Source organism: Megascapheus bottae, chromosome 13 (genome assembly GCF_031878675.1).
Source record: "Megascapheus bottae isolate mThoBot1 chromosome 13, mThoBot2.hap1, whole genome shotgun sequence".
In the NCBI taxonomy this organism is placed as follows: domain Eukaryota; kingdom Metazoa; phylum Chordata; class Mammalia; order Rodentia; family Geomyidae; genus Megascapheus; species Megascapheus bottae.
The window spans coordinates 29,456,561-29,482,327 of record NC_143521.1 but is presented as its reverse complement, the minus strand read 5'-3'; the positions used below and the strand labels follow the sequence as shown (position 1 = coordinate 29,482,327).

General features: G+C 44.7%; 1 protein-coding gene across 1 annotated transcript in view; it reads left to right on the top strand.

Annotated features, from left to right (window-relative positions):
• The first annotated feature begins 852 nt into the window (after positions 1–852).
• The window catches only part of Cracd (capping protein inhibiting regulator of actin dynamics), a 45,846-nt gene continuing 20,931 nt past the window's right edge, over positions 853–25,767 (top strand). The window contains exons 1-3 of the mRNA XM_090343566.1: positions 853–966; positions 5,574–5,745; positions 20,722–20,857. Of these exons, the coding sequence (XP_090199692.1) occupies positions 20,738–20,857 (120 nt within the window). The 5' untranslated portion in view covers positions 853–966; positions 5,574–5,745; positions 20,722–20,737. The remainder of the gene's footprint in view (positions 967–5,573; positions 5,746–20,721; positions 20,858–25,767) is intronic.

The following is a 25,767-nucleotide window of genomic DNA, read 5'->3' as shown; positions in this document are numbered from 1 at the left end:
TGGAGTCAAAAGCCCATAATCAAAGTGTTGGCAGTGTTGCTTGTCTTCTGAGAGCACTCTCCTTGCCTTGTGCATGGCCACCTGCTTTGTCTCCACCATCATCATCTGTGTGTGTCTGAGTCGATCAACTCTGTGAGATCCTGGTTCATATTTGACAAGTAATCATTTTTACCTCTTTACCTAATTAATCTTAAATGCCTCTTAAAGATCTTGTCTTCAGATAGTCAGGTTTTGAGGTATAAGAGTTAGGATGTTAAATATATTAATTTGCGGTCCACTGCCCTAAGTGGTATGAGGAAGCCAAGAGTGAATGACCCACATGGGGGCCAGAGGAAGGCATGGTAGATCACCACTGGGTTGGGTCATGGGGAAATGTTTAAGGAAAAGATCTCAGAGAATAAATAGAATCGCCTCCGCTTTAAAGGGGGGCCCTGGTGGCTCACGCCTGTAATCCGAGCTAATCAGAAGGCTGAGATCTGAGGACTGTAGTTCAAAGCCAGCCTAGGGAAGAAAAGTCCTTGTGAGACTCTTATCTCCAATTAACCACCAGGAATCTGGAAATGGAGTTGTGAGTGCTAGCCTTGACCAAAAGAGCTCAGGGACAAAGTCCAGGCCCTGAGTTCAAGCGTGAGACTGAAAAAAGAAAAAAATAATAATGAAGTACAAATCCGAGCTTTGTGCCTGTTTCAGAGGACAGGGCATGCACCTTAGCCTGAACCCTCAGGTGACCTGAGAGTCCTGGAGATGCGTTTCTCATCACACTCTCTGCCTCTGACTCCTGATTATGACACACAGTCTCTACTGTCCCTAAGACTCTCCCTGTAGTTCCAAAGCCCCCCCACCCAAGGAATTCCAGAGCTGTCTCTTCATTTTCTCACTTAGCAGACAGCAAGTATCTTCCTCCAATTCTTCTTTCCCTTAGTAACTCAACCAGCTCCATACCGCCTCTCCCCTTCTTGTCTGGAGGTAGGGCTTGGGCCTCAGCCTTGAAATTGCACAGCCCTGCACACACTGCATAGCCCGTAGTCATCACTGCAGTGACCTGCGGCTGTGGGTCCCGGGTGGGATGGTCATGCCATCCTGGCAGCATAGTGCGTTCTTCAGGGTTTTTTGTTTGTTTGTTTGTTTTTGTGGGTCGTGGGGCTTGAACTCAGCCTGGGCGCTGTCCCTGAGCTCATCAACACAAGGCTACCACCCTGTCCCTGGGCCTGGACATTGTTCCTGAGCTCTTCAGCTCAAGGCTACCGTTCTACCCTGGAGCCAAGCCCCGCTTCCCATTTTCTAGAGGTTAACTGGAGATAAGAGTCTCCGGTTCTTTTATGCCAGGGCTGGCTTTGAACCTTGATCCTCAGATCTCAGCCTCCTGAGTAGCTAGGATTACAGGCATGTAATCTTTTGTTGTTGGTGGTGGTGGTGGTGATCTTGGAGCTTGGACTCAGGCCTGGGTGCAGTCCTTGAGCTCTTTGCTCAAGGCTAGTGCTCTATCACTTTGAGCCACAGCCCTACTTCTGGTTTTCTGGTGGTTAATTGGAGATAAGAAGCTCACAGTATGATAGGGCTGGCTCTGAACTGAGGTCGTCATATCTCAGCCTCTTGAGTAGCTCAGAGTACAGAAGGAGTCCAGATGTGAGCCACTAACACTGGATAATCTTTTTAACTTCACAATCTCTTCTAAAAAGTCTTCAGTTTTCCAAAGCATTGCAAAAATCTTCTTAAATTAGTAAACCTCAGGATTCACACAATTAGCCTTATTAATCAAGAAAGCCCAGTATGTTTCAGTTGACTCACTCATGTTTATTGAGCAATACGCCCAGTGTGTTAGAGGAGGTGTGTGCGTGTGTGTGTGTGTGTGTGTGTGTGTGTGTGTGTGTGTGTGTGTGTGTCAGAGAGAGAGAGAGAGAGAGGGAGACATTTAAAGCACCTAAAGAAATGATGGTGTCACTCAGCGGTAATGAGCTCCCCTACAATGCTTGAGGTCCTGTATTTGGTTTCCAGAAAGTAGAGGGGAGCAGGAAAATATGTTAAACTGTAGTCACCGTTAACAAATGTGTTCACTTTATTTGACCTGGATTCCCAGATGGATAGGCCTTAAACACCTAGTACCAGGCTAAGACATTTGTGCTACTTAAAATGAACTGTCCCCGGGAATTTCTGTTTCTCGTGTGGATGTGCAGCACAGAAGAGTTGGATATTTCAAATATTTAACTGTTATGAAATGAAAATGTAAGGACTGCATCCTTATGACCAATGGAAGATGATTCACATTTGCTTGACTTGCCCAGTGATTTTTAATTTTTCAGACTCTTCTATATAAACTAGCAATTAGGATGATACAGTCATCAGATGTTACATGATTTTTATCCATGCAATAAGAGGTAATGAGCACGTCTTTAAATGAAAGAAAAAAAAAACAAAGTAATTACTGGATCATGAAAATAAATTAATTTTAATTTAATTCCTTAAACATCAAAATTGTCGTGATCCCTAAGGCAGTCCATATGCACATATAAGTTCTTTCATGTGGAAAATTATGACAGAAAGATACTTAACTATGAAGAAATGTGGCGCCCACCACCTCATTGCCTATAAATTTAATCTTACAGCTTAAGATGGCAAATTTCTGGAGAGGCTGGGGAGCAGATGTTTCAAAGCTAGTAATAGCTGGAGATCAGGATTTGAGCTAAGTGCTCTTCTCTCTGAGACCCATACACTTAACCCCTAATGGGAGCTGAAGCCAGTAAAATAAAACGGAACTTGGTAATAGTTATATCTCTCTTTCCTCTTCCCCCTCCCCTTCCCTTCCTTATCCCTACACTCAACAAGGGTAAGTTTTGTAAGTTTTTGTAAAATTCTAAAATATAGTTGTATTAGAGGCTACTTTGCTCAAGTACCCTTCTGTATTGGCAACTGGGTTGGGGAACACGCCCCATTAGCATTGTAGACGTGTACTTCATTTTACTAGATTGGTATAATTGCTCCCAGCTTTTAGGGCCCATCGTGTACCACAAAGCCCATCACAATAGCAATTGCTCCTTGTCAAGCAAATAGCAGCTACTGGCTATTTTCAGTGTACACAGGCCATCCACTGTTGATTCTGTGGAGGCAAACTGCAACTACTGCTCCAGAGTAATAAGCTGAGGACAAAATAGTCTCATGGATATTAGTATTCATATATTCCTATTGTTGTAGCATGGAATTGCATGTGTTTTATAACTTACTTTTGATAGAAGAGATCTTATATTTGAGAATATAGATTGGGAAATCAAATAAAAATGTAACTCATTGCTGGACGTGGTGGCTCACGCCTATAATCCTAGCTACTCAGGAGGCTGAGATCTGAGGGTCACACTTCAAAGCCCAGCCAGATGGGCACTAAAGAACATGAGACTCTTATCTCCAATTAATTACTAGAAAAGGAGAAGTGGGGCTGTGGCTCTAAGGATAGGGCAATAGCCTTATGCTTAAGAGCTCAGGGACAGTGCTCAGGCCCAGAGCCGGGGCCAAGCATGGGTCAAGAGCATGGGTCAAGCCCCATGACCCACACACACAAAAAAAGTCATTATTAAATCTTTTCATGAAGTCACTCAGTTGCCAGGCAATGCTAAAAAATAGAAATCACAAGATGAACTTTAGTGTCTAAAGATAGTTCTGATTTAGAAGTGAAAATTTGGGAGATTGTTTTCCATAACTGAGATGTCCCTAGACTCTGGAACCAGGAAGCTTCTATGGTCTGAGTTTACCTAAGAGAACTTACTGTTGGCACTTCAGATCTCTTTTTCTTTGTTGGAAGGGCTGGTTGTTTGAAAGGAGAGCCACGTTAGGTTTTATTGTTCTTGGCCTTTGTGATGATAGCCAAGGTACTGCTGAAACTGCATTCCTGGAAGGCCAGAGAAGAGCATGGAGTGACCCTGGACTTTGACCTTGTATATCATCCAGGAGGGAAGCCACCATGAGTATGCATGCTGTGATTGCCTGTATAAGGAGCAGTACCAGGCAGACCTTTACTAGCAGTCCTGAAATTGGATAGCTTTGCAAATGGATCACTCCAGGAGACCCTTCTTTGGGGTTGAAAGCCACCCAGGGCCTCCAAAGGCCTCCTTATCCTGGTATCCTCTCCTTCATCTTTTTTATCTTCTGCTACACCACAGGGTTAGGCCCAGATTCTGGTGCAGGACCTTCCCTAAGGAACTATGGGCCCACCAAGAGTGAGCTAGGGAGGCTGGACCTGTGTGGTTCCTGCAGGTCTTTCTCCTCCCTGTGTGTCAGCATTAGGTCTTGAATACTCGGAGCCTCTTGCTTTCACTTGGCTTTTTCACTCACACATGGTACTCTACAACTTGAGCCATGCCTCTAGTCCAGCATGGTTTTGCTAACTAATTGGAAATTAGAGTTTTGTAAGCTTTTCTGCCCTAATTGGCATCAAACCTTCATTCTCAGATCTTAGCCTTCTGAATAGCTGGGAATTTGCAGGTGTGAGTTGCCACCTGCTTTCCTGCAGGTGCTTTTTTTTTTTTTTGTGGGTCATGGGGCTTGAACTCTGAGCCTGGGTGTTGTCCTTCAGCTCTTCAACTTAAGTATATTGCCCTACCTTAGAGCTACAGCCCCACTTCCTATTTTCTAGTGATTAATCCTGATCCTCAGATCTCAGCCTCCTTAGTAGCTAGAGTTACAGGCGTGAGCCACCTTGCCTGACTTCTTTTTTTATTTTCATCACCACGAGGCCCCACTTTTCTTTTCTTTTGTCTTTTTTTTTAAATGGTGGCAAAACTGTTACATAAATAGCTTTTTAAGTTTCCTAAAGATTAAAAAAATACACACACACACACACACACACACAGATACCAAAAGATGCTTCTCTGGGAGATGTGAGTGAAACTTTGTTTTCCAAGGTAGAACCATAGGAAGGACTTCTTAATCTGGAGAAGCCGCACTGAAAAGTAGTTTGTGAACTCTGAGTAGTGAATGTTGGCAGCGTGCCTGTGGCACACCTAGGTGCAGTGAGTGACACATGAGGAGATGTGCATGAAAGCTCCATTGGGGCTCCTCATAGGAGACTGGTTTTTTTTGTTGTTTTTTTGTTTTTTTAAGATGTGAAATAAACGATGTAGAGAAGAGAGTGTGGGGAGAGAGGGGGGGTAGAAGACAACTAGTGCCAAGAGGTAGCAGTTACCTTCTGTACTTAATAAGGACTAAAGCAGAATGAGTGACATTTTCTTAAACACCTGTATGACTTACATGTTTTTCCTCAGCTTCTTCCCTGGACAAGGGCATTGGCCAACTGCTTTGTTAAAGAAAACAGGCCTCACCCTCTTGTGGCAAGTCTGAAGGGGAACTAGGAAGCTCCTGCCCCGTTTTCTCCCCAGATGGTTCCTGGGATCCCGAGGGAATCAACTGTACACCAGGCCTGTGGATTGCTGGGTTCATCAGCTGGCACCAGGCTGGCCTCGGTATTTTGGACACCAGGCTTGGCTGATGGCTGCCCTTTGCCCCAGCTTTCTTGTTTGTAACTTGCCCTTAGGCTCGGAGGCCCAACCCTATCAAACTGCTCTGCATATTTATCTTGTAATCCACAGACAAGAAGAAGGGAGGCAAGTTCCAGCCTTTTAAGAAGTTGTTTGGCAAAAGGAAAAAGAAGAACACTTCCTTTTCCCGGGAGGAGTTGGTGAGGCAGAAGAGTGATTGTGCCCCCAGTGTCGGCAATGGGACTTTCTCTTCGGATGAGGAGACCCTGGAGGACAGTCTGAGGTAACAAGGGCATGGGATCCCGAGGGAGGCAGGTGCTGTTTTGGGGTTTAGAAGATGGGCGCGGCATGCTTGGTGTGCCCCACCTGAGATGTGCACAGGGCACTCGGTATGCTGTATAAGGAGATGGCACCTTGGAGACTCAGCAAATGAGTCTGCCACCATTTCTCCCATGCCAGGAGATTGGGCTTTCTCACTGAAGACCAAGTTCCCATGTCCCAGTATTCCACCAAGAGAAGGCAGACATAAGTCAGTGACTCTGAGCAGGAGTGGAGGACACAGATGGCTCAAGCGCAGGGTACCATGCTTACACCCTGGCTATCTCTAGCAACTCTGGACATGAGTTCTTGGTGGACTTAACTTCTCCTTCTTAGTCACCTTCCATCCTTTCTCCCCTTTCTCCTTTCCTTTCCCTCCTTCCTTCTTCCTCTCAACTTGTCTCTTTCCTTTCTTCCTTCCTCTCACAGGACTCAGACCAGCACACATGTGGTGGAGAAACAGAAAAGTCAGATGGGAGGGACTTTATCGCCTGAGTGCTGGGAAGGGAGATTGGCCTGTGAGGGCTAGGTCTGTCATGGTAGCTCAGAAAGCAGCTCTTTAAAAAGCTTTGCAACTCCCCAGTCTGATTTGTTGGCCCTTGCCTGCATTTCTAGCACTGATTCCCCAGCTCCTGCAGAGAACTTGTTACTTTCTGTGGAAGTTAGTCTCTTTTTCTACTATTAGTCCCACGAATATAGAGATCACATTTTATTCCACCTCCTATTAGGTGCTTAAAAAGACATGTTTCTTTTAGCTGAGTACCAATGGCTCATTCCTATAATCCTAGCAACTCAGGAGGCTGAGATCTGAGGATAGCAGCTCAAAGCCAGCCTGAGCAGTAAAATCCATGAAACTCTATCTCCAATTAACTGCCTGCCAAAAGGCCAGACGTGGAGCTGTGGCTCAACTGGTAGAGCACAAGCCTACATGCTAATGGGATAGATGGTGGTCCAAAGACAAAAGCAATCTGTGGGGTGCATCATTAAGGGAATTCCAGTACATACTACTTGTATACCCCAGAACTACAGAAAAGCAGCACACATCGAGTCCTAGGGTATCACGAACAACATCCATTGCTTCTCACCAAGATTGGCTCTTTGCCTAGATGGGCCTGCATCAGTTTTTCCATTGCCCTTACCCTTTAGGGTAAATGATTGATTTCATTGTAGCCTTCAGATTAAGGAAATTGGAAGGAAAGGATTTACCTGGAGGGGAACAGAGCTAACACTGAGTGATAATCCCCTCCTGTCTCCCACCCCCCTACTCTTCACCCCCTATCCCCACTATTTTCAGTATGAATCAATGTTGACTTCACTTCCATTTCATCAGTTATAAATAGGAATGGATTTTTTTTACTTCAATATCAGAGACCAAGAAGCAATCTTCTGCAAAATGAGGTCAAGTGTGGAAAATTCACCTTCAGAAGGACTGTCCTATGAAAACATGTCATTTGCGGACTGGGTGTGTGTTTGCTCACATCTCTGATCCAGTGAATTGCCTTAGACTGACAGAAGTTGTATGCTCCCACTTAAGTCTTATATTCCATTTACTTCTTGGAAGTTTCCTTAAGCTTGAAGTTTTGCAGAACTTGGGATAATGCCACATTAGATCTAACAGTTCCCTTTCTATAGAACATAGGCGAGGTTTCCTGGTTTCACTATTCATTCTTGTTTAGAAATCTATATGTATAAGTCATATGCTATATTTCATTGAAACATTTGTATATATAAAAGCTGGCCTCATGAACAGGGGGCTGAAAGATAAAGTTTGCATTATAAAGTTGGAACATAGCTGGGCATGGTGGCTCACACTTGTAATCCTAGCTACTCAGGAAGCTGAGCTCTGAGGATTGCAATTCCAAGCCAGCCTGGGCACTAAAGAAAGTGAGATTCTTACCTCCAATTAGTCACTAGAAAATGGGAAGTGACTGTGGCTCAAGGAGTAGGGCAGTAGCCTTGAGCTGAAGAGCTCAGGGACAGCGCCCAGCCCAGAGTTCAAGCCCCAGGACCCATCAAAAAAAAAAAAAAAAAGGAATATGTCTCTTTGAATAGTTTAAAGACAAAGATAGGAAAATAGAAGTCTTTTTTAAATGCATTCCCCTTTCTTTCCAGGAAATTGGCAATTGTACAGTAATTCTATGCATCAGTTAATTTTTTTGTACACTGCTTACAAAAGTTCCAGTTCTGATTGTTCTATTTACAAATGGAGAAAATGAAAAAAATACAGTTGCCAACAAATCTTCCAGTTTATCATTCAGTTAACAGATACATTATTTTATATCCTTAATTTGTGTAATGATTTCAAAGAACACTCTTGAAACGTTTTCTTTTCTATTTTCAGAATAGAAAGCTGTCCCTAACACACAAACCTCAAAATTGAATTAACAAGGTAGAGACCCAAGGACTCAGATTTCAGCCCAATGGGAGGGAGAATTACTGAATTACTAAAAATCAGGAGTCTGGGTTTTCCACAGGGTTTGTGAGGATGACATTTCTTCACGGAGGGCTAATTTCACGTCGCTGAACTTTAAGAGGTTGAACTCTTTAGAATCTGTCCTTTGAGAAATGTCTCTACACCTAAAAATAGCTCCTCATTGATCTTTTGCTGCAGTAACTTCCCCTTTCCCTCAGGCTTTAAAAGCATTCTGTTCTGGAGTTTAGAAGCCATTGTACCTCATGCACTGCTGCTTTCAAATTATTCATGCTTTGGGAGTAACGAAATAAAACGCAATTTTTTTTTACCAATTTTAATGTGTTTTTTTGTTAATTAAATATAACACATACTCTATTTCCAAAAAATATGCTAAATATGTGTTACATGTAAAAATGAAGAAAGAAGTCATCTTGATTTGTGGGGGCGAGGAATGTAATTGGATTCTTTTTTTTTTTTTTTTCCAGTCCTGGGTTTGAGCTCAGTGCCTGAGCACTGTCCTTGGGTTTTCTCAAGGCTAGAGCTCTATCATTTGAGCCTCAGCACCACTTCCTGCTTTTTTCTATGTATGTGGTACCAAGGAATTGAACCCCGGGTTTTTGTGCATGCTAGGCAAGCACTCGACTACTAGGCCAAACTCCCAGCCCCATGTAAGTGGATTCTTTTTAGGGGATAGTACAGGGGTTTGAATTCAGGATCTGGTGCTTGGTAGGCAGGTGCTTTTATGTGAGCCACTCAGTCAGTCCTTGGATGTTGGTTCTTTATAAGAGTCCAACTTGGTGCCCAGACCAGTGTGATCCTCTTATTTGTGCTTCTTTGGAGTTGCTAGCACGCCACTGGTTAAGAGGGAGTCTTGGAAAACTTTCAAATGGAGTCTTAGGAAACTACCTCTGCTACCCCCTCCCCCAGGCTGGCCTTGAACCTTGATCCCCTTGTTCCACCTCCACCTCACAAATAGCTTAGTATTGCAGGCATAAAACACCACATTCAGCAAAATAAGATTGGTAGTATAGAGCTGTATGAGGCTTTGACTGTATTCCTGTGCCCTGTGCCTCTATAAGAATAGTGTTGTGGGGCCGAGAGCGGGGCCTAGAGGTAGAGTGATTGCCTTGCATGCATGAAGCCCTGGGTTGGATTCCTCAGTGCCACATACACAGAAAAAGCCGGAAGTGGTGCTATGGCTCAAGTGGTAGAGCTCTTGCCTTGAGGAAAAGGCCCAAGAACAGTGCCCAGGCCCTGACTTCAAACCCCAGGTATGGCCAAAAAACAGGATTGTGGGATGTAGCATTACCAAGACTCCTTTGACCTCAGACCCTATTTTCATTGAGTATATATCAAAGCCACCATACTTTGAACAAATGGTGATTTTGTTTTCCATAGGAAACTGGTAGAGTGTTCACAACTCTCTAAAACTGGCTTTACTGTCTTCAGTTCAAAGAGGAGAAAATGAAAGCTAGCCTCCTAAAGCCAGTAAACAGTATGTTCTGCCCACTATTTTGTCCCTCCAGCATTCCAGGGAACTCTGAGCTATCCTCCTGGCAGTGGGTCTGGAGGCTCAGGCGTCTGCCTGCCTCTGCTGCCCAATTGAAGCTCTGCTACTTACTGGCACTCTACACACGCTGCTTCTTGTGTCTCTTTGACGCTCAGTATTTCTGATATCCTGCTCAAACACAGTACTTCATATCAAATGCTAATTATAAGCACAGTCAGAAGTGACATTCACCCAGAGAGAGGGAGACCAAGAAATGGCTCAGGAATGAGGAGGTCTTGAGCTCTCTCCCAACTGTGGCAAGCATGTAAAAGTAGCTGAAGATGGAGCCTAACCTGTCATGTAAGAAAGACCTGTTTCCTTTTTTTTTTTTTTTTTGTCGGTCAGGAGACTTGAACTCTGGGCCTGGGCATTGTCCTTGAGCTGTTCAGCTCAAGTCTATTGCCCTACCACTTGAGCCACAAGACCACTTCTGGTTGTCTGGTGGTTAATTGGAGATAAGAATCTCATGGCCTTTCTTAGTGCCTGGGCTGCCTTTAAAGGGCCTTCCCCAGATCTCAGCCTCCTGAATAGTTAGAATAATAGGCGTGAGCTTCATGCCCAGCTAAAAGAGTAAATTTCCTTTACCTAGAGTCCGTCAACATTTTGTTTGCTTGCTGGAGATTAAACTCAAAGGCCACATATATGTCAGGCAAGCACTCAACAACTTTCCATTACCTTGAATTAGTCATGTTTTCTTAGGTGCCAAAGCACAAATGAACCACATAAACTGTGAAAGCTGGAAGTGGCTCTGTGGCTTAAATGGTAGAGTGCTAGCCTTGAGCAAAAAGAAGCTCAGGGGGCTGGGATGTAGCTCAGTGGCAAAGCACTTGCCTAGCAAGTGCAATGTCCTGGGTTCAATCCCTGGTACCAAAAAAGAAAAAAGACAAAAGACAAAAAAAAAAAAAAGGAAGAAGTCCAGGAACAAGATAGAGCCCAGGATCTGAGTTCGAACCCCAAGACTAGCCAAAACAAACAACAAACAAAAACCTGTCCATTAATTTATAAGCCATATTTTCTGAACATCATGCAGGTCACATGAGGAGGCTGGCACGGATAGAACCCTCATATATTGCTGGTAGAACAGTAGCAGAGGCTAAAGGTTTAGGGTTTATCTAGTTTATCTAAGGTTTATCTAATACTTCACTTTATAAATGAGGGAACTAAGACTTGCACTGATCCCAGTCTGCTTCCTCTTCTCTCCCCAATTCTCTGCACCAATGAAGAAGCATTCATCCATCCACTCAGCCTACACGAAGTCCCTCCCCCAGTGTTGTTTTCACAACTTTATCTTTTCATGGGGTAAGTCTTATGGATTATCATTCTTTTGTATAGCCCTCAGCCTGTGCCTGGAACATACCAGGCATTCATTCAATACGTATTGAATGAATGAATGAATGAATGAATACACAAATATTATATTTTATACCATGTTGACACTTCCCACTCATGTAAGCCTATGTTTGTCTCATTCACCCTCTCATTTTCAGCAGGGTAACATATCACATTTCCTCTGACCTGCTGGAAAAGTTACACGTTTGGCTTCATGAGACCTTGTGTCCCCAGTGAAAAGGCAATAGAGACCAGGTTCCCTGGTATAATATATGCCTTAGGTCCCTTGGCCTTGATTCCTTTCTGAGGATGAAGTTAGTAAAGACCACTTGTTCTCTATCATTTACTTTCTCCCTCTTAGAAATGCGTGAGGTACTGAATTGAACAGAGGAGACAGAAACTTAGGGTTTGTTAAATGAACACACAAGAGAAGCAAGCTGAACGAGTCAAGGGAAAGCAGAATGGATCAGTAATGGTGGTTATGAGACATACTGTGTGCAGCTGGAGGGGGCAGCAGATGAGAGAGAAGCCAGTGGTCCTCTTGTGAATCTAGGTCCTGTCATTTGTGAGCCTGTGACATTAGCGAAGCCAGACTGTCATGCATTCAGTGGATATGCTGTCTCCCAGACTCCTCTCATAGACAAAACACACACACACACACACACACACACACACACGCCACTATGGTTACCCTCTACAAATTGCTATACACACATGACATAGAAATATTATGACTCACATAAAGAAGACATTGATGACTAGAACTCAAAGCAAGAGGAAATGGACTCAGATGAAGGCCAGAAAGGTTTATAAAGATATCTTTTTCCATGTGAGGCAGATAAGGAAGCATGGAAGTCTGTGGAGCCCACAGAGCTTGGGAGGCAAGTGGTGACTGATTACTCATCCTGTGATGTAGACTCTGGTATGAGCATAAGAACTACAGTGCATGGCTCTCTTGATTTCCAACTCTAAGACTGTGTTTGAGGATTTCACATGGCTCCATCCCATGGATTTGTGTGACATAACCTGGTTTCTATTTATTCTGCCCTTACCTGGTACTCTGTCTTCTGTAGATTGTCACTTACTTTTTGTAGGATACTGGATTCTCCAGTGAGCCTCTGAGATGCTGCATGGCACAGAATCGGGTCCCAGTCTCTTCCAGCAGCTCTAGTGGGTTTGATGAAGACATTTAATTGCCCATTAGCATTTCAGTTGAATGAGATTCAGGGAACTGTTTAGAAAGAAAACTGCTGATCAATTGCAATTGGTCCCATTGTCATGGAAACAAGCTGAAATGGAACTGTAATTATATTTCCTTATTCCTGAAGTGAATTCCTAATCATTACCATAGTAATTACCTAATATCTATGCCCCAAATTACATGATGCTTGTCCAAAAAAAACCCAACAACAACAAAGGATGAGGAGTGGGCAGCTGGCCTGGGGCACATATCTGCCATGCAGCTGCAGACAGGCTTTTTTTGGGGGGGGCGGGGGGGAGACATCGTGGGACAGGGAGAATTTCCCTCATGGGCTAAAACCCAAGGTTAGATGATATCAGTGGGGCTTGGAATGTGCCCAATGCTTCAAGCAGTAACCAGAAAGCCGAATCAGATGGGATAATCCCAGTTATAACAGAAAACACAACTACTATTATATTTACCAGTTATAAAATATGACCCCAGACTCCAGTGAAAAAGCATGGAGATTGAGATTTGGTGAACCTAGCAACATCGTCAAGCTCTAGTCAAGAGTCTCTTCTTTCTCTAGCATCTTTGGGTCTGATCCTCAGGCTTGTGTCTTCATGGTCACAAGATGGCTATCATGGTTCCAGGTGTCACACACTGACAACAGAGACCAGGAACAGGGAGAGGAAACCAGGCAGGAAGATGTACAACTGTCATCTCAACTACTTGGAAGGTGGTAATCGTAAGATAGTGAGATTCAGGCCAGTCCAGGAACCCCCCCCCCCAATATTAAAAAGTATAAACAAAAAGCCCGCAAATGTGACACAAACGGAAGAGTATTTGCATATGTGGAGTCCTAGGAATAAGACTCAGTACTTCCTAAAGGAATTTTGGGGTCTTTTGTGGGAGGGTGGCGGTCATGGGGCTTGAACTCTGGGCCTGAGCATTGTCCCTGAGCGATTCAGCTCAAGCCTATCCCTTGATCCACAGCCCCACTTCCTGTTTCCTAATGATTAACTGGAGATAAGAGTCTCATGTTCTTTTTAGTGCCTGGGCTGACTTTGAACTGCAATCCTCAGATCTCAGCCTCCTGAGTCATTTTCTGTAGATGAGAACTTTCTGAGAAATAACAACCCTTAAAAATGGTCCTTTGCTTTTCCTTATTCCTGACACAGACCGTATCCCACTGGGTCCACACAATGGGACCCATAGCTCTTCTTGACTCCCTGACTCCCTTCTTGGAACTGAATGTGGGTGTCATGGGTGATGGAGTCTCCTAGCTGCAGGGGTGACTTCGGTTCTGCTTTTTTTCCTTCTCTACTTCCCTCACCACACTGACCTTCCAGAGCCCTGGACTCTAGGCCACAGGTCCAGCACACACCCTCTGGGTCTTCTCCTCCATGCAGATAAGCATGGCCACAGAGCACTGGGCCCCGGTTCAGCCATTCCAGTTGCCTAGACTGGGCACCCCATGCTCTCACACATGCATCCATTCCATCAGGAAAAGGGGAGCCTCGAGCAGAGAAGTAGAGCCCAGCTAGGGGAGAGCTGTTTAGATGAGCCCACCACATAGAAGGCCCCGATCTGAAAAGAGATCTAGACACATATCCCCAAACAATGTGGGGATCTAATTCAGGTCACTGAGCCCTTAGTAACCAGTTCTCCTCAATAACAGCACCCCAGTTTCTCATCAGGAACACCTTGCTGTGGGTAGCTCGGGTGAGATTCTATGTCTCTTTGTCATGACAGAAGCCAAAGACCCAGTCCTCCACTTTCCCTCCCACTGCAGCCTGATACAAACAAGTGACCCATCCTGGTCAGTCAGACCTCCTCTTCCAAGATTTGACTTTGACAGAGGAAAGGACTAGACTCAAGAGCTGCCAAACTCATTTATATTTTTCTAATTACTGGTTCTAGCTTCTTGTATTTGGTGAGCCATTGCCATTTCTTTTGGTTGAACAAGACCAGGTTGTTGCTTGCAATGAAGAACCGTAGTGCCACAATTAGACAGGAAAACTGGGTGCGAGAAGGTTGAAGGAGGAAGTAAAAATAAACCTGTTCCCTGGCTTGTGTTGAAAGGAACTCTTCCTAAGAAACTTGGAAAATACTAATATCTCACAGACTTGGCTGCCCACAGGCTGCTCAGAGTATCCCAGAGTGGCTGCCACACAGGCCCGTTCCACCCCCAAAATACCCACGGCCTGAAATTCTCTTTCCTACCATCAACCTTTTTACATAATACTTGCCATTCCCTCAGCAGCCTGTGAATAGAAAAGCCATCCAAGGCCGGGCATGTTGGCTCATACCTGTAATCATAGCTACTTAGAAAGTAGAGATTGGAGGATTGAGGTAGAAGGGCCAGCTCAGGCATAGTTCATAATACTCCATAGTTCACACAGAATTCCATTTCAATTAATGGAATAGTTCGGGGGCATGTGCCAGGCATCCCAGCAACAAAAGGAAGCACAAATTTAAAGGATTCTAGCCCAGGCCAGCCTGGGCTCAGGCTGAGTCAAAATGTTATCCGTGCACATTATTTTAATCTTGATTTTTAATGATAGTGCTGTCATTGTAGCATTATTTCTAACAGCCAACAGACAGGAATGCAAATTCCCATTGATGGATGAATAAGCTATAAACAAAATGTGGATTTTAACATCCTGGGATTCCAGCCTTTAAAAAGAACCAACTTCTGCTAGGCACAATGGCTTCTGCAATCCTAGCTACTTGACAAGCATCAATAGGAGGGTGGCAGTGCAGTCTGCTCCAGGCACAAATGTGAGCCTCTATTCAAACAACAAGAATGACAAAGCAAGCAGGGCTGGACCTGTGGCTTGGGGTAGAGTGCTTGCCTAATAAGAACAAAGTCCTGAGTTCAAACCCCAGTACTTCAGGCCACTGTTCACGTAGCATCTTTGTCACCAAGGAAACATAAGCATCTGCAAAAACTATATTACATGGAAAACTTGAGGTGGGAATCAGGATCCTGAGTTAGATTTCCATTTAGTCTCTATGGGGTCTCTTCATGTCACCTCCCTTGGTCTCTGCATCCTTGTCCCTAAAATGAGGACAATCATTATGAGCTGTTCATGTGCAGTTGGTCACTTGTCACAGCCAGCCACTCCCTAGGGATGTCTAGAGCAGCCATCTGAGCAGACACCTGTGTAGAGAAAGCACATCCAGCAGCACAGAGTCTAGGATTCCCAGTTCTGTCTGCTCACTGACTTTTATGTTGACTTTGAAGGCTTTCTAAATGTATATAAGCAAGCGTGTCACCTGTGGTGATTTGTGATGTCCTATGCGGTCTCAGAGCCTGGCAGGGCCAGAGGGATGAAGCTAAGAAAGAAGTAGGAAGACAAGTGTTTTGTGGGAAATGGCAATGAGTTTAGTTTATTTACAAAAGAGAGTCAGGCAGCCAAGCCACAAAGTTCACTAGGTAACTAGAAAAGAGAGTTGTTAAAGAGACTGTCCTCTAAAGAAGAAAGTTGTTTGTGTGTCAATACAACAGAAAATCACAGGAGAAGAAAGATAACATGGAAAGCCAGAAGAGTAGCGTAATCTATTCCATTACTGATGGGTGTAAAGATAGCGTAACATTCAGAAGAAACTACAAGGGAGGAAGGCATGGGAGGATCTTGAGCTGAAGGACAGGAGCCCGGGCAAAGTTAACAAGACCTTGCCCCCAATACAACAAAACAAAATGAGCTATACAACTTGTGGGTGGGGATGGGAGGGAAAAAACTGGAAGAGAGCAAGGGAAAGAAAGACATTATCAAAAAAGAAATGTTATCATTACCTAACTTATATAACTGTCACCCCTTCTGTACATTATCTTTATAATAACAACATTAAAATTAAAATAAAACAACTGTAACAAAAATGATTAGGGCATAGTTCAAGTATAAGAATACTTGTCTTGTATTAATGATATTTTTGATTCAGTCCCCAATATGAAGAAAACAAAGAAGAGCTTAAGAGTCAGCAAGGAAACTAGTCACCAGAAGTTCAGGCCTGTAATGTAATTAGCCATTCAGAAGGATAAAATCTGAAGATCATTGTTTGAAGCCAGTCCAGGCAGAAGTCTGTGAAACTTTTATCTCCAATTACTCAACAAAAAGCCAAGAAGTGGAGGTGTGGCAGCTCTTTTTTTTTTTTTTTTTGTCAGGTCTGGGGCTTGAACTTGGGGCCTGGGCACTGTTTCAAGGCTAGAGCTCTACCACTTGAGCCACAGCACCACTTCTGGCTTCTCTATGTATGTGGTACTAAGGAATCTAACCCTGGTCTTTGTGCATGCTAAGCAAGCACTCTACCAGTAGGCTAAACTCCTGGCCCAAAAGTAGACACTTTTTTGGGGGTCAGTCATGGGGCTTGAACTCTGGGCCTGGGCATTAACCCTGAGCTCCTCAGCTCAAGAATAGCACCACTGAAATGCCAGCTTTGAGTGCAGAAGCCAAGCAAGAGCATGAGGCCATGAGTTCAAACCCTATGCACACAGACACAGACACAGACACAGACACACACACACACACACACACACACATACTATATTAGGAGGGTCAACAAAGAGTAGAGAACTAGACTGAAGGGCTGGTCCTTCAAAGATGCCTCTGCTTATGTTTTTAGAACATAATCTCTGTGATTACAAAAATATCAGTGACAACAACACAGCCCGGGCAGAGACACAGAAATAAGAATTCTGGTTATCTCATCCACTTGTGTTCTGCCCTCAGCAAGCTGATTGCCGTCCAGGGCCTCTGAAGGTCCTGATGATGATCTTCAGGCCCAAAGAGGCCATTTGGGGGGTCCTCTAGAAGTCACGGCTGTCACTCTCCTCTGGGCTTTTGAAAACTTCATTAGAAACCAGGCTCGTCTGAGCTTCCCAAGTGAGCCCCTCTTCTTTCTAGAGCTTGCTTTTACTCATGGAGTTTGCATCCACTTCCCGTCCTATTCAAGTTAAAATGGCAGTTAAGTGACTGTGCTGATGATGTAAAAAGGTTGTAGGACTGCCTCTTGCCACAGACAGGAAGCTCCTGTATGATCCCAGCTTCAGAAGAGATGGCTCTGTGGCAAGGCTTCCTTCTTACTTTCCACCAGGAAAGGCCAAGGTCAGAGCCAAGGGCAGGTTGTGGCCAGCAGCCCAGAGGCACGCTCATAGAAGGAAGAAGAGAAGAGGGAGGGGTATCCAGTTCATAATCAGCTGTGAAAAGCCTTTAAATGTCCAGACAAAAGAGGTCCAAGATGAATTCTGCTAAAGCACAATTTGTGGTCAGTTGTCCCTCCACCTCCCATCATGTCATTTGAGGCCTCCAGCTGGTTATGGACCATCATCCTCCAGGTTCTTCTCTTACTGAATGTGGCTTCAAGCTGTGGACCATCAGGCAGCCTCTACCCACTCTGCCTCAGCTCCCCTCACAGCAATGGGAGACTACTTTGCAGAGATGTGTGTGGCGCTGTAACATAACCATGATTATACAACTGGCCGAGAAGTTGCTGTTAATTTGCATTATGTAAATGAAATTACTTACTAGAGAGCATTCATTTGTATAGCTAATAAGACATTCTCCACTGTTTCCACTCAGTGCTTTAAGACAAAACAAACAGGACTGGGAGTTGGCCTAGTGATAGCGTGCTCACCTAACATGCATGAAGCCCTGGGTTCAATTCCCCAGAACCACATACACAGAAAAAGCCAGAAGTGACATTGTGGCTCAAGTGGTAGAGTGCTAGCCTTCAGCAAAAAATGTCCAAGGACAGTGCCCAGACCCTGAGTTCAAGCCCCCCCCAAAAGAAAAACACTAGTTGGGTACACCTACAATCCCAGTATTAAGTAGGCAGAATCAGGAGGATCAAGAATTGGGAGTCTAGCCTGGGTGCATAAAGCAAGTTGGAGGCCAGAGTCAGCTACATAGTGAAACCCTATTATTAAATGTATGTGAGTGTGTGTGTGTGTGTGTGTGTGTGTCTGTCTGTCTGTCTGTCTGTCTGTGTGTCTGTGTGAAAAGATAGAATTTTTTTTTTGTTGGTTGTGGGGCTTGAACTCAAGGCCTGAGAGTTGTCCCGGAGACTCTTTGTGCTCAAGGCTATCACTTGAGGCACAGTACCACTTCTGGTTTTTGAAGATAAGAGTTTCACGGGGACTTTTCTGACCAGCTGGCTTTAAACCTTGATTCTCAGATCTCAGCCCCCTGAGCAGCTAGGATTACAGGTAACAATGCCTGGCTGTAAATATTTCTGAGCACTGTTGAAATCAATCTTCTGTGAGCAATATAAATGTATATTATGGGGTAAGAACTTAATAAATATCAACAGTCATTTACGTCTGCTTCTGATGGCTATCAATCACTTGTGGCACAATGAAATGCAGGTAGGCTATCTAAATCAAAACATGCATCCTTGAAAGTGTCTGGCTGCTGACGCACCAACTGGTGCAGTGACAGCATGCAGAGAAAGGAACCCCTTTAACTGAGCCCTGTCTTCTGCACCCTGTTCTGCTCCTATGATCCAGGTGGCTTTGGGTGCTAGAGAAGAGGGACTGGCTGAGAGGGTAGCAGAGCTGTTGGTCACCCCAAGACTGCAGACATAGCTACTGGAGAATGAGGCTGCTGAGACTGCCAGGAGGGGAGAGAGTAAGAGCTGAGAGAGGAGGGAAGCCTAGAATGCATTCAAACCTAGACCATGAGAGTGTGTGTGTGTGTGTGTATGTGTGTGTGTGTGTGTGTGGTGTGCCCAAAGGGGCCAGGGGAAAAGTGAGTGTAGCTGAGTGGATTTGATCCGCTTGCCCTGCATCTGTCTAGAAATGTCACTGTGAGTCCTATTCATTTGTCTAATTTTATTTTAATAAAACTATACACGGGCCGGGAGTTTGGCCTAGTGGTAGAGTGCTTCCCTAGCATGCGCGAAGACCCGGGTTCGATTCCTCGGTACCACATACATAGCAAAAAGCCGGAAGTGGTGCTGAGGGTCAAGTGGTAGAGCTCTAGCCTTGAGAAAGTCCAAGGACAGTGCTCAGGCCCTGAGCCCAAGCCCAGGACTGGCAAAAAAAAAAAAAAAAAAAAAAAAAAAAAACTATACAATGTAGTGGGGAAACAATATCCAGGGCTGGAGATATAGTTCAGTGGTAAAGTGTTTACTAGTATCCACAAAGCCCTGGGCTCTATCCCAGCACTGGAATTAAAAACAATAGCAACAAAAAGAATAGAAATTCAAAGTTTGAAAAAAAATACTTCTGAAATTAAAAACTCAACAGACGGATTTTTCACATACATCTTTTTTTTTTTTTTTTTTTTTTTTTTTTTTGCCAGTCCTGGGCTTGAGCTCAGGGCCTGAGCACTGTCCTTGGACTTTCTCAAGGCTAGAGCTCTACCACTTGAGCCTCAGCACCACTTCTGGCTTTTTTCTATGTATGTGGTACCGAGGAATCGAACCCGGGTCTTCATGCATGCTAGGCAAGCACTTTAACCACTAGGCCAAACTCCCGGCCCCTTCACATACATCTTTTTTTTTTCCCTTCGCATCTACTATTCAGTATAGAAGAGAAAACAAAACAAAAACCCAAGGAAGCCTACCTGTGAAAGGGCCTGTCACTACTCTAGCATCGCCACACTGGCTTTCATCGCTGCCTTGGCATCACCAGCTTCCAGCACATACACAACTGGGTTCAAAATGCATGCAACTCATTGCTCTTTATATGATAACTCTATGGGAGCCGTTGGTCAGGGGCAAGGCCTGGTTCCCTGAGTTCCTCAGCTGGCAGTCCCTGTCCATTCCAGTTCTCTCAGAGTCCTTGCTTTACACACAAATCTCTGCTTTCCAATTTGATTGTAATATGGCTGCTTATGGACCTGCAAATTACTTAATTAAAAAAAATATTAGGTGGTAAGACTTTCTGGGCCAAAACTAGTTGGATCAACTCCGCTGGGCACGCTGGGCACGCTGGGCAGGGCTTTTGTGTTCAACATCTTCTGTCCTAAATTTGGACAAACGTGTAACCACCTTTAAGTTGTCCCAGCAGGTGATTCTGAGCCATGTAAAGGTCCATGTTTCTCACCTCCTCTGTACCCCCATTCATCCACCCAGCTCCTGAGACAGAGACTGGCAGGAAGGGCTTCAGCATGGGAAGGGCTCCCCAGCGAACACGAACACGGAGAATGTGGGTAAAGCCAGTGCCAGTGGCTCACACCTGTAATCCTAGCTACTCAGAAGACTGAGATGTGAGGGTCGTGGTTGGAAACCAGCTGGGGCAGTTAAGTCCTCCACACTCTTATCTCCAACTACCCATCCAAAACATCAGAATTGAAGGCTTTGAGTGGCAGAGCACTAGCCTTGAGTATAAGAGGTCAGGGTCGGCACCCAGGTCCGCAAAAAAGATTATAGGCGGAGTCCCCCAAGTCAGAAGTACAGAAAACTGAATTGCTAAAAGAAATGTATCATCCTAATAAAATAAAGCATATGCTTTGCATTCCAGCTCGTTCAACTATTCTATGGGCACCCGGGCATTTTCCCATGACAGTATCTTTATCCCTGATGGGGGAGCAGAAAGTGAGCAGACAGTTCAAGCAATGTCACAGGACAACATCCTGGGCAAAGTCAAAACTCTTCAGGTAAGAGAGCTGGAGACCAGAGGGGCGGGGCCGGGGAGGGGAGGGGCGGGTGGGTGGGGCCAGAGGCGGGGCCTGGGCGGGGCCTGGCTGTGGCCGGAGGTGGAAGAGACCCCAGCCACTCTTGAGAGTAATGCTGAGACGGGGGCCAGGACTGGCTATAGGGGAGAACGTTTGGTCTCCTATAGTCTCAGTTCTCTAGAAGCTCGCCGTCCCCTGGTGAGAGGCCTACGTTCTGCCTACCTGCACGACTGTGCCTTCCTTTCCTCTCGAATGGATCCCTCCTTTTTTATTGGGTGTGGGAAGATGCTCGCCGCTGTGGGCTTGCGTGGGGGACAGAGCTCCTAACCACTGAGCCAGCCTGTGATCCAGCCACACGGCACAGGTTCACAGTCCAAGTCTCCAACGCTAGACAGTCAACGCTGGGATCATTTTTCTTCTGTGCCCATAAATGTGGCTCTGAGCCTTCTCCTCTCAGAGGCCCTTCACCAACTCCCTCCTGCTCACACTGCAGTGTGCTTAGTTTTCCTACTTACCAATGACTCCACTGGTGACTGCCTAACGAGGAAAATAGAATAAAGCAATCCTTTACTGAAAGCAAGCAGCAAGAATACAGACCCTTAAGGTTTGACTACCTAGGTTTGACCCAGTGTTTGGGAGAATGAATTCCTTCACTGGAGAGCAATGCTTAAGCCAGGCTTCTATGACAGGGGAAGGTAGGAGAGCGGGAGGATCTCTCCAGACCCTGCCAGAATGAGGAGCCCTCTACATTAATGAATGAGTGAATGAATGAATGGCTCAAGTAGTTACTAGTACAATGATGCATGTGCTCAAAATAAATTGTCTACTTTCTTGAGATAATATTGCCTCTACTGAGCAGGAGCTGTGTGTTCTGTGACCTGTGTTTGGTCACATACTCTGGTAGCACAGAGTAAATAGGGAAGTAGCTAACACCCTGGCACCACAGCCAAGCTTACCCAGGTCTATATGCCAGCATCCACCACTAGCCAAGACCAGAGTTCTACCCTCAGAGCCAGCGCTGGCTGCCTGGCACATTCCAGATTTCCTGAGCAGGCTACTGTTTGTTTGGTTCTTGTTGGCTGTACTCTTCCAGTGTGTCTGGGCTCTGGAAAAGAGAGTGAGAGCTCACTTCCCAGAGATTGCTGAAGATGGCCAAGGAAAATCTGAATCTCTATCTTCCTTTCAGTCTTTTGATTCCTGGCATATCATTCCCAGGAAGTTCCAAACCTCTGACTTATCAGATCATTATTTTTCTCAAAGGAATCCTGTCCACAAAGTACCAGTATTATAGACAAGTATTATAGACTTTAAAAATGGATGACAGAATGTTATCTTAAATGAAGTACACTCCAGCACATCACATGACATGCCACTCCAAAAACTGGAGCAACAGTTCTAAAGCAGAAGTCATTGTACAGTGTTTGAAAATATAGAAACTCAAGAAAAATTGAAGTACTGTGCCAGGCGCCACACATCTGTAATCCTACTTACTCAGGTGGCTGTGATCTGAAGGACTGTGGTTCAAAGTCAGCCCCAGCAGAATCTGAGAGACTCTCACTAGTCAGCAAAAAGCCAGGCTGGAGACATGACTTGAGTCATGATTTTAACTAATCTGATCTCATAATTCATGAGACATAGAATGGTCAACTTCCCTGAGGCAATAATTCTGCTCACTTGAAAAGAAACACATGGGAGGAATGCAGAATAACCATTTGAGGACTCTTACTCTGACCATTTCTAGTTACATGAGGCCTGCCTCAGTTTACCTCTGCCTCATGGATTCACAAGCTCTCCTTTCAGCTCAACAGTGATATATACATATAGATATTTTTAATAGAAAAGGCTTTGCTCTCCAAGGAGGGAAATGGGGGCCCAGGATGATAGCAAATGTAAATTTTGGAGTGACCTGAGCTATAACTGTATCACCCCCAAAAGCCTGTGCTTTATTTTTCAGTCGACTGAGCAGTGTGCTCCTGGTAAGTGGTAGAGCCCAGTTCTATCCTGAACTTGCATGACTGCTTTGCATTTTTCCGCCACCACGTTATGCTGGTGTTGATGCTTAGTAAGCAGCATAAACGACCGCCTTTCGTCTACTCCAGCATGGAACGAGACGGTTTAGCTGTGTCTGAGGCATGTGTGTTTATATGTCTGGAACTGTCTTTGTGTATATGTGTGTATTTTTTTTAAGGGAAAAGGAACAAATAACACTTATTTGACAAGAAAGGTCCTGGATCACTGATTAGCCATCATCGCAAAGACATTCTTTTGAATTTAAATTTCCACTGGCATGACATTTAAAGGGGAGGGAGGGTCTCAAAAGCCATTTTCAGTGTTACTTAAGAAACTGCCCAGCCCATAGAGCCCTTGAACACCCACTAAAGGCACCTAAGCCTAACTAATGCCTGCCTTTGGGAAAGGTTGCTCCCTTGTGTCCATGTGGAGTCATTGCACTTGCAGACTTTATGATTGAATACTGGCTAATGGAATACCACACAAATCAGCTCGCCCTGTCCTCAGTTACCTGAATCTGCCACCTGCCATACTTTCTGCAGAAAACACTTGGCTCTTGATTATAAAAGCTGTACAAAGCAAGAGCCAGTTTTTAATATACCAGTAGGTATACAGTAAGGTGGAGACTCTGGACGAGACTGTAAAATGGGAAACACAAGTTGTGTGTCCACCAGCCCTGGCTGTGTGGCCTTAGAGGGGTAGTCATTAGCCTCTGTGACACTCCCAGTATCCACCTGAACAAACAAGGATACACGTGATGGTGGATCTGGGGGGAGGGGGATCCTGAGGTGTGAGGTCTGTGATCTGGGGCACCTGCTATTGCACAGGTGGTTTTGCAAGCTTCGCATTTGGGCCACAATAACTCTCCAGAAGCATGAGGCAAGGACGATGCCTGTTTATTTGAGATCAGAATAGGCTATGATGATAAAACTCAGAGGCAACACAGTTGAGGTCTATGGTGAATTTTACACCATACCTCTATTAAAGAAATGTTTAGATTATTTTTTTTTTCTTGCCAGTCCTGGAGCTTTCGCTCAGGGCCTGAGCACTGTCCTTGGGCTTTCTCAAGGCTAGAGCTCTATCACATGAGCCACAGCACCACGTCTAGCTTTTTCCATGTATGTGGTACTGAGGAATCGAACCGGGTCTTGGTGCATGCTAGGCAAGCACTCTACCACTAGGCCAAACTCCTGGCCCTGTTTAGATTATTTTTTTTTATCACAGTTCTTAGGCCTATCCTCAGTTGCTAGTGCCTCCAGCTGAGTTGGCCTTCACTTGAAAATACCAAAGGCTAAGGACTCAAAGAATGAGTGCCTTTTCTTCACCATTTTAAATGGGTAGGTTGCTTCTTTCTTTACAAATTGCTTCAATCATGGAAATAGATTCTCACAAGAAGATAGCCACTTTGATTTTCCTTGGCTTTGCTCTTACAGACATAGGCTGAAGGATGGCTGTGAAAAAATCTGGGCAGTTCTAGACGTTGGCAATGTAAATGCTGCAGAATATGATGTGTTTGGCATTTTCCACAGCATGAATATGGATACACATTCCTATCATATCATTCTTCAACATTCCATATTACAACAAAATGGCCCAATGTGAATGAATAAAATATAGTTTCTTTCAGTCCACATTCCAGTCTCAACAGTAACCCTATTCATAGCCATTAGCAGCACAGACTCAGCACATGCATAAATCTCCACTCTGCCTTAGGTATACTTGCAGAGTGTATAAAGACAGAGCTTGTAAGCATTTATTTACTTAAATATATTTATATGTATATATATATATATGCACTCCTATTCTCTCACCTGATTTTCCTGTTCTGAGAGGAGCGGGGAGTTATTAGTTTCTCTCTCTAAACTTAAGGGTCAGCTCATCTTAACAGTCTGATTTTCAATAGTTGCTCACTTATATTTACTGTCAAGAGAATACTTGAAGAGAGGCTAAATTAAATTTTAAAAAGCCACATGTATCCATGTCTTTTGAATTCAAGTGACACCTGCAATTGCCAGGTGGGTTTTAGCAGTAATCTCTCCTCTGTTGACATATCTCACAGCCCAGTCTCCTTTGAAAGCTGGGGAAGGCATTTGGAGAAAGAAGCAGGGGGAAGCAAGTAGCTGGGTAGTCTGGTCCTTGGGTATCAAAGGACAAGTGGCATGCCCTGGACCCTAAGTCCTGCCAGGCCCTGGTTCTCACCCCCTCATGCTAACAGCTGCAGGGCCTGTCTGTGAGGATAGTCCTTTGTCCAGACACAGATTCACCCTACTGCTTCCTCATCCCAGCCGCCACACCCCCTCTCCTACCCCTCCCCCAGCCCCCAGCCCCAATCTGTTCTCTCTAGGGGATTTCAAATCAGCCTCTGTGGTAGAGTGTACATTTTCAGACTCAATGGCAACAGCATTATGCTCGTTTTGCCAGGAGGAACATACGTGTCACATAAATCAACCCTTTGACAGGCGTGTACGGTGCACGAACACTCTCATTCCCTCCCCTTTGTTCCTGCTGTCCCCTGGCTGTCTGAAGGGCACTCTCACCTTCCTCCATGCCCTTCGTTTCTCAAGCTACCTCTTCCCACACCCCTGTTCATCTTCTGGCGGTGAGATTTCCCTCCATGATCTCTTTTTCCTGGAGCACAACTGCGATACTATGAGCGCTATTTCTGTCTAGACAGGGCCTACATTTGACCACCTTCATTTTTGTCTCTTAAATATCAGGATAAGTCTGTGTTCTAAAACAAGTCCTGACACAGGGAAAACATCAGCCTATTTGATTTAGTGGAGTTTTCTTTTTGTTGTTTTTGTTTTTGTTTTTGTTTTTTTGCCAGTCCTGGGCTTAAACTCAGGGCCTGAGCACTGACCTTGGATTTTTCTCAAGACTAG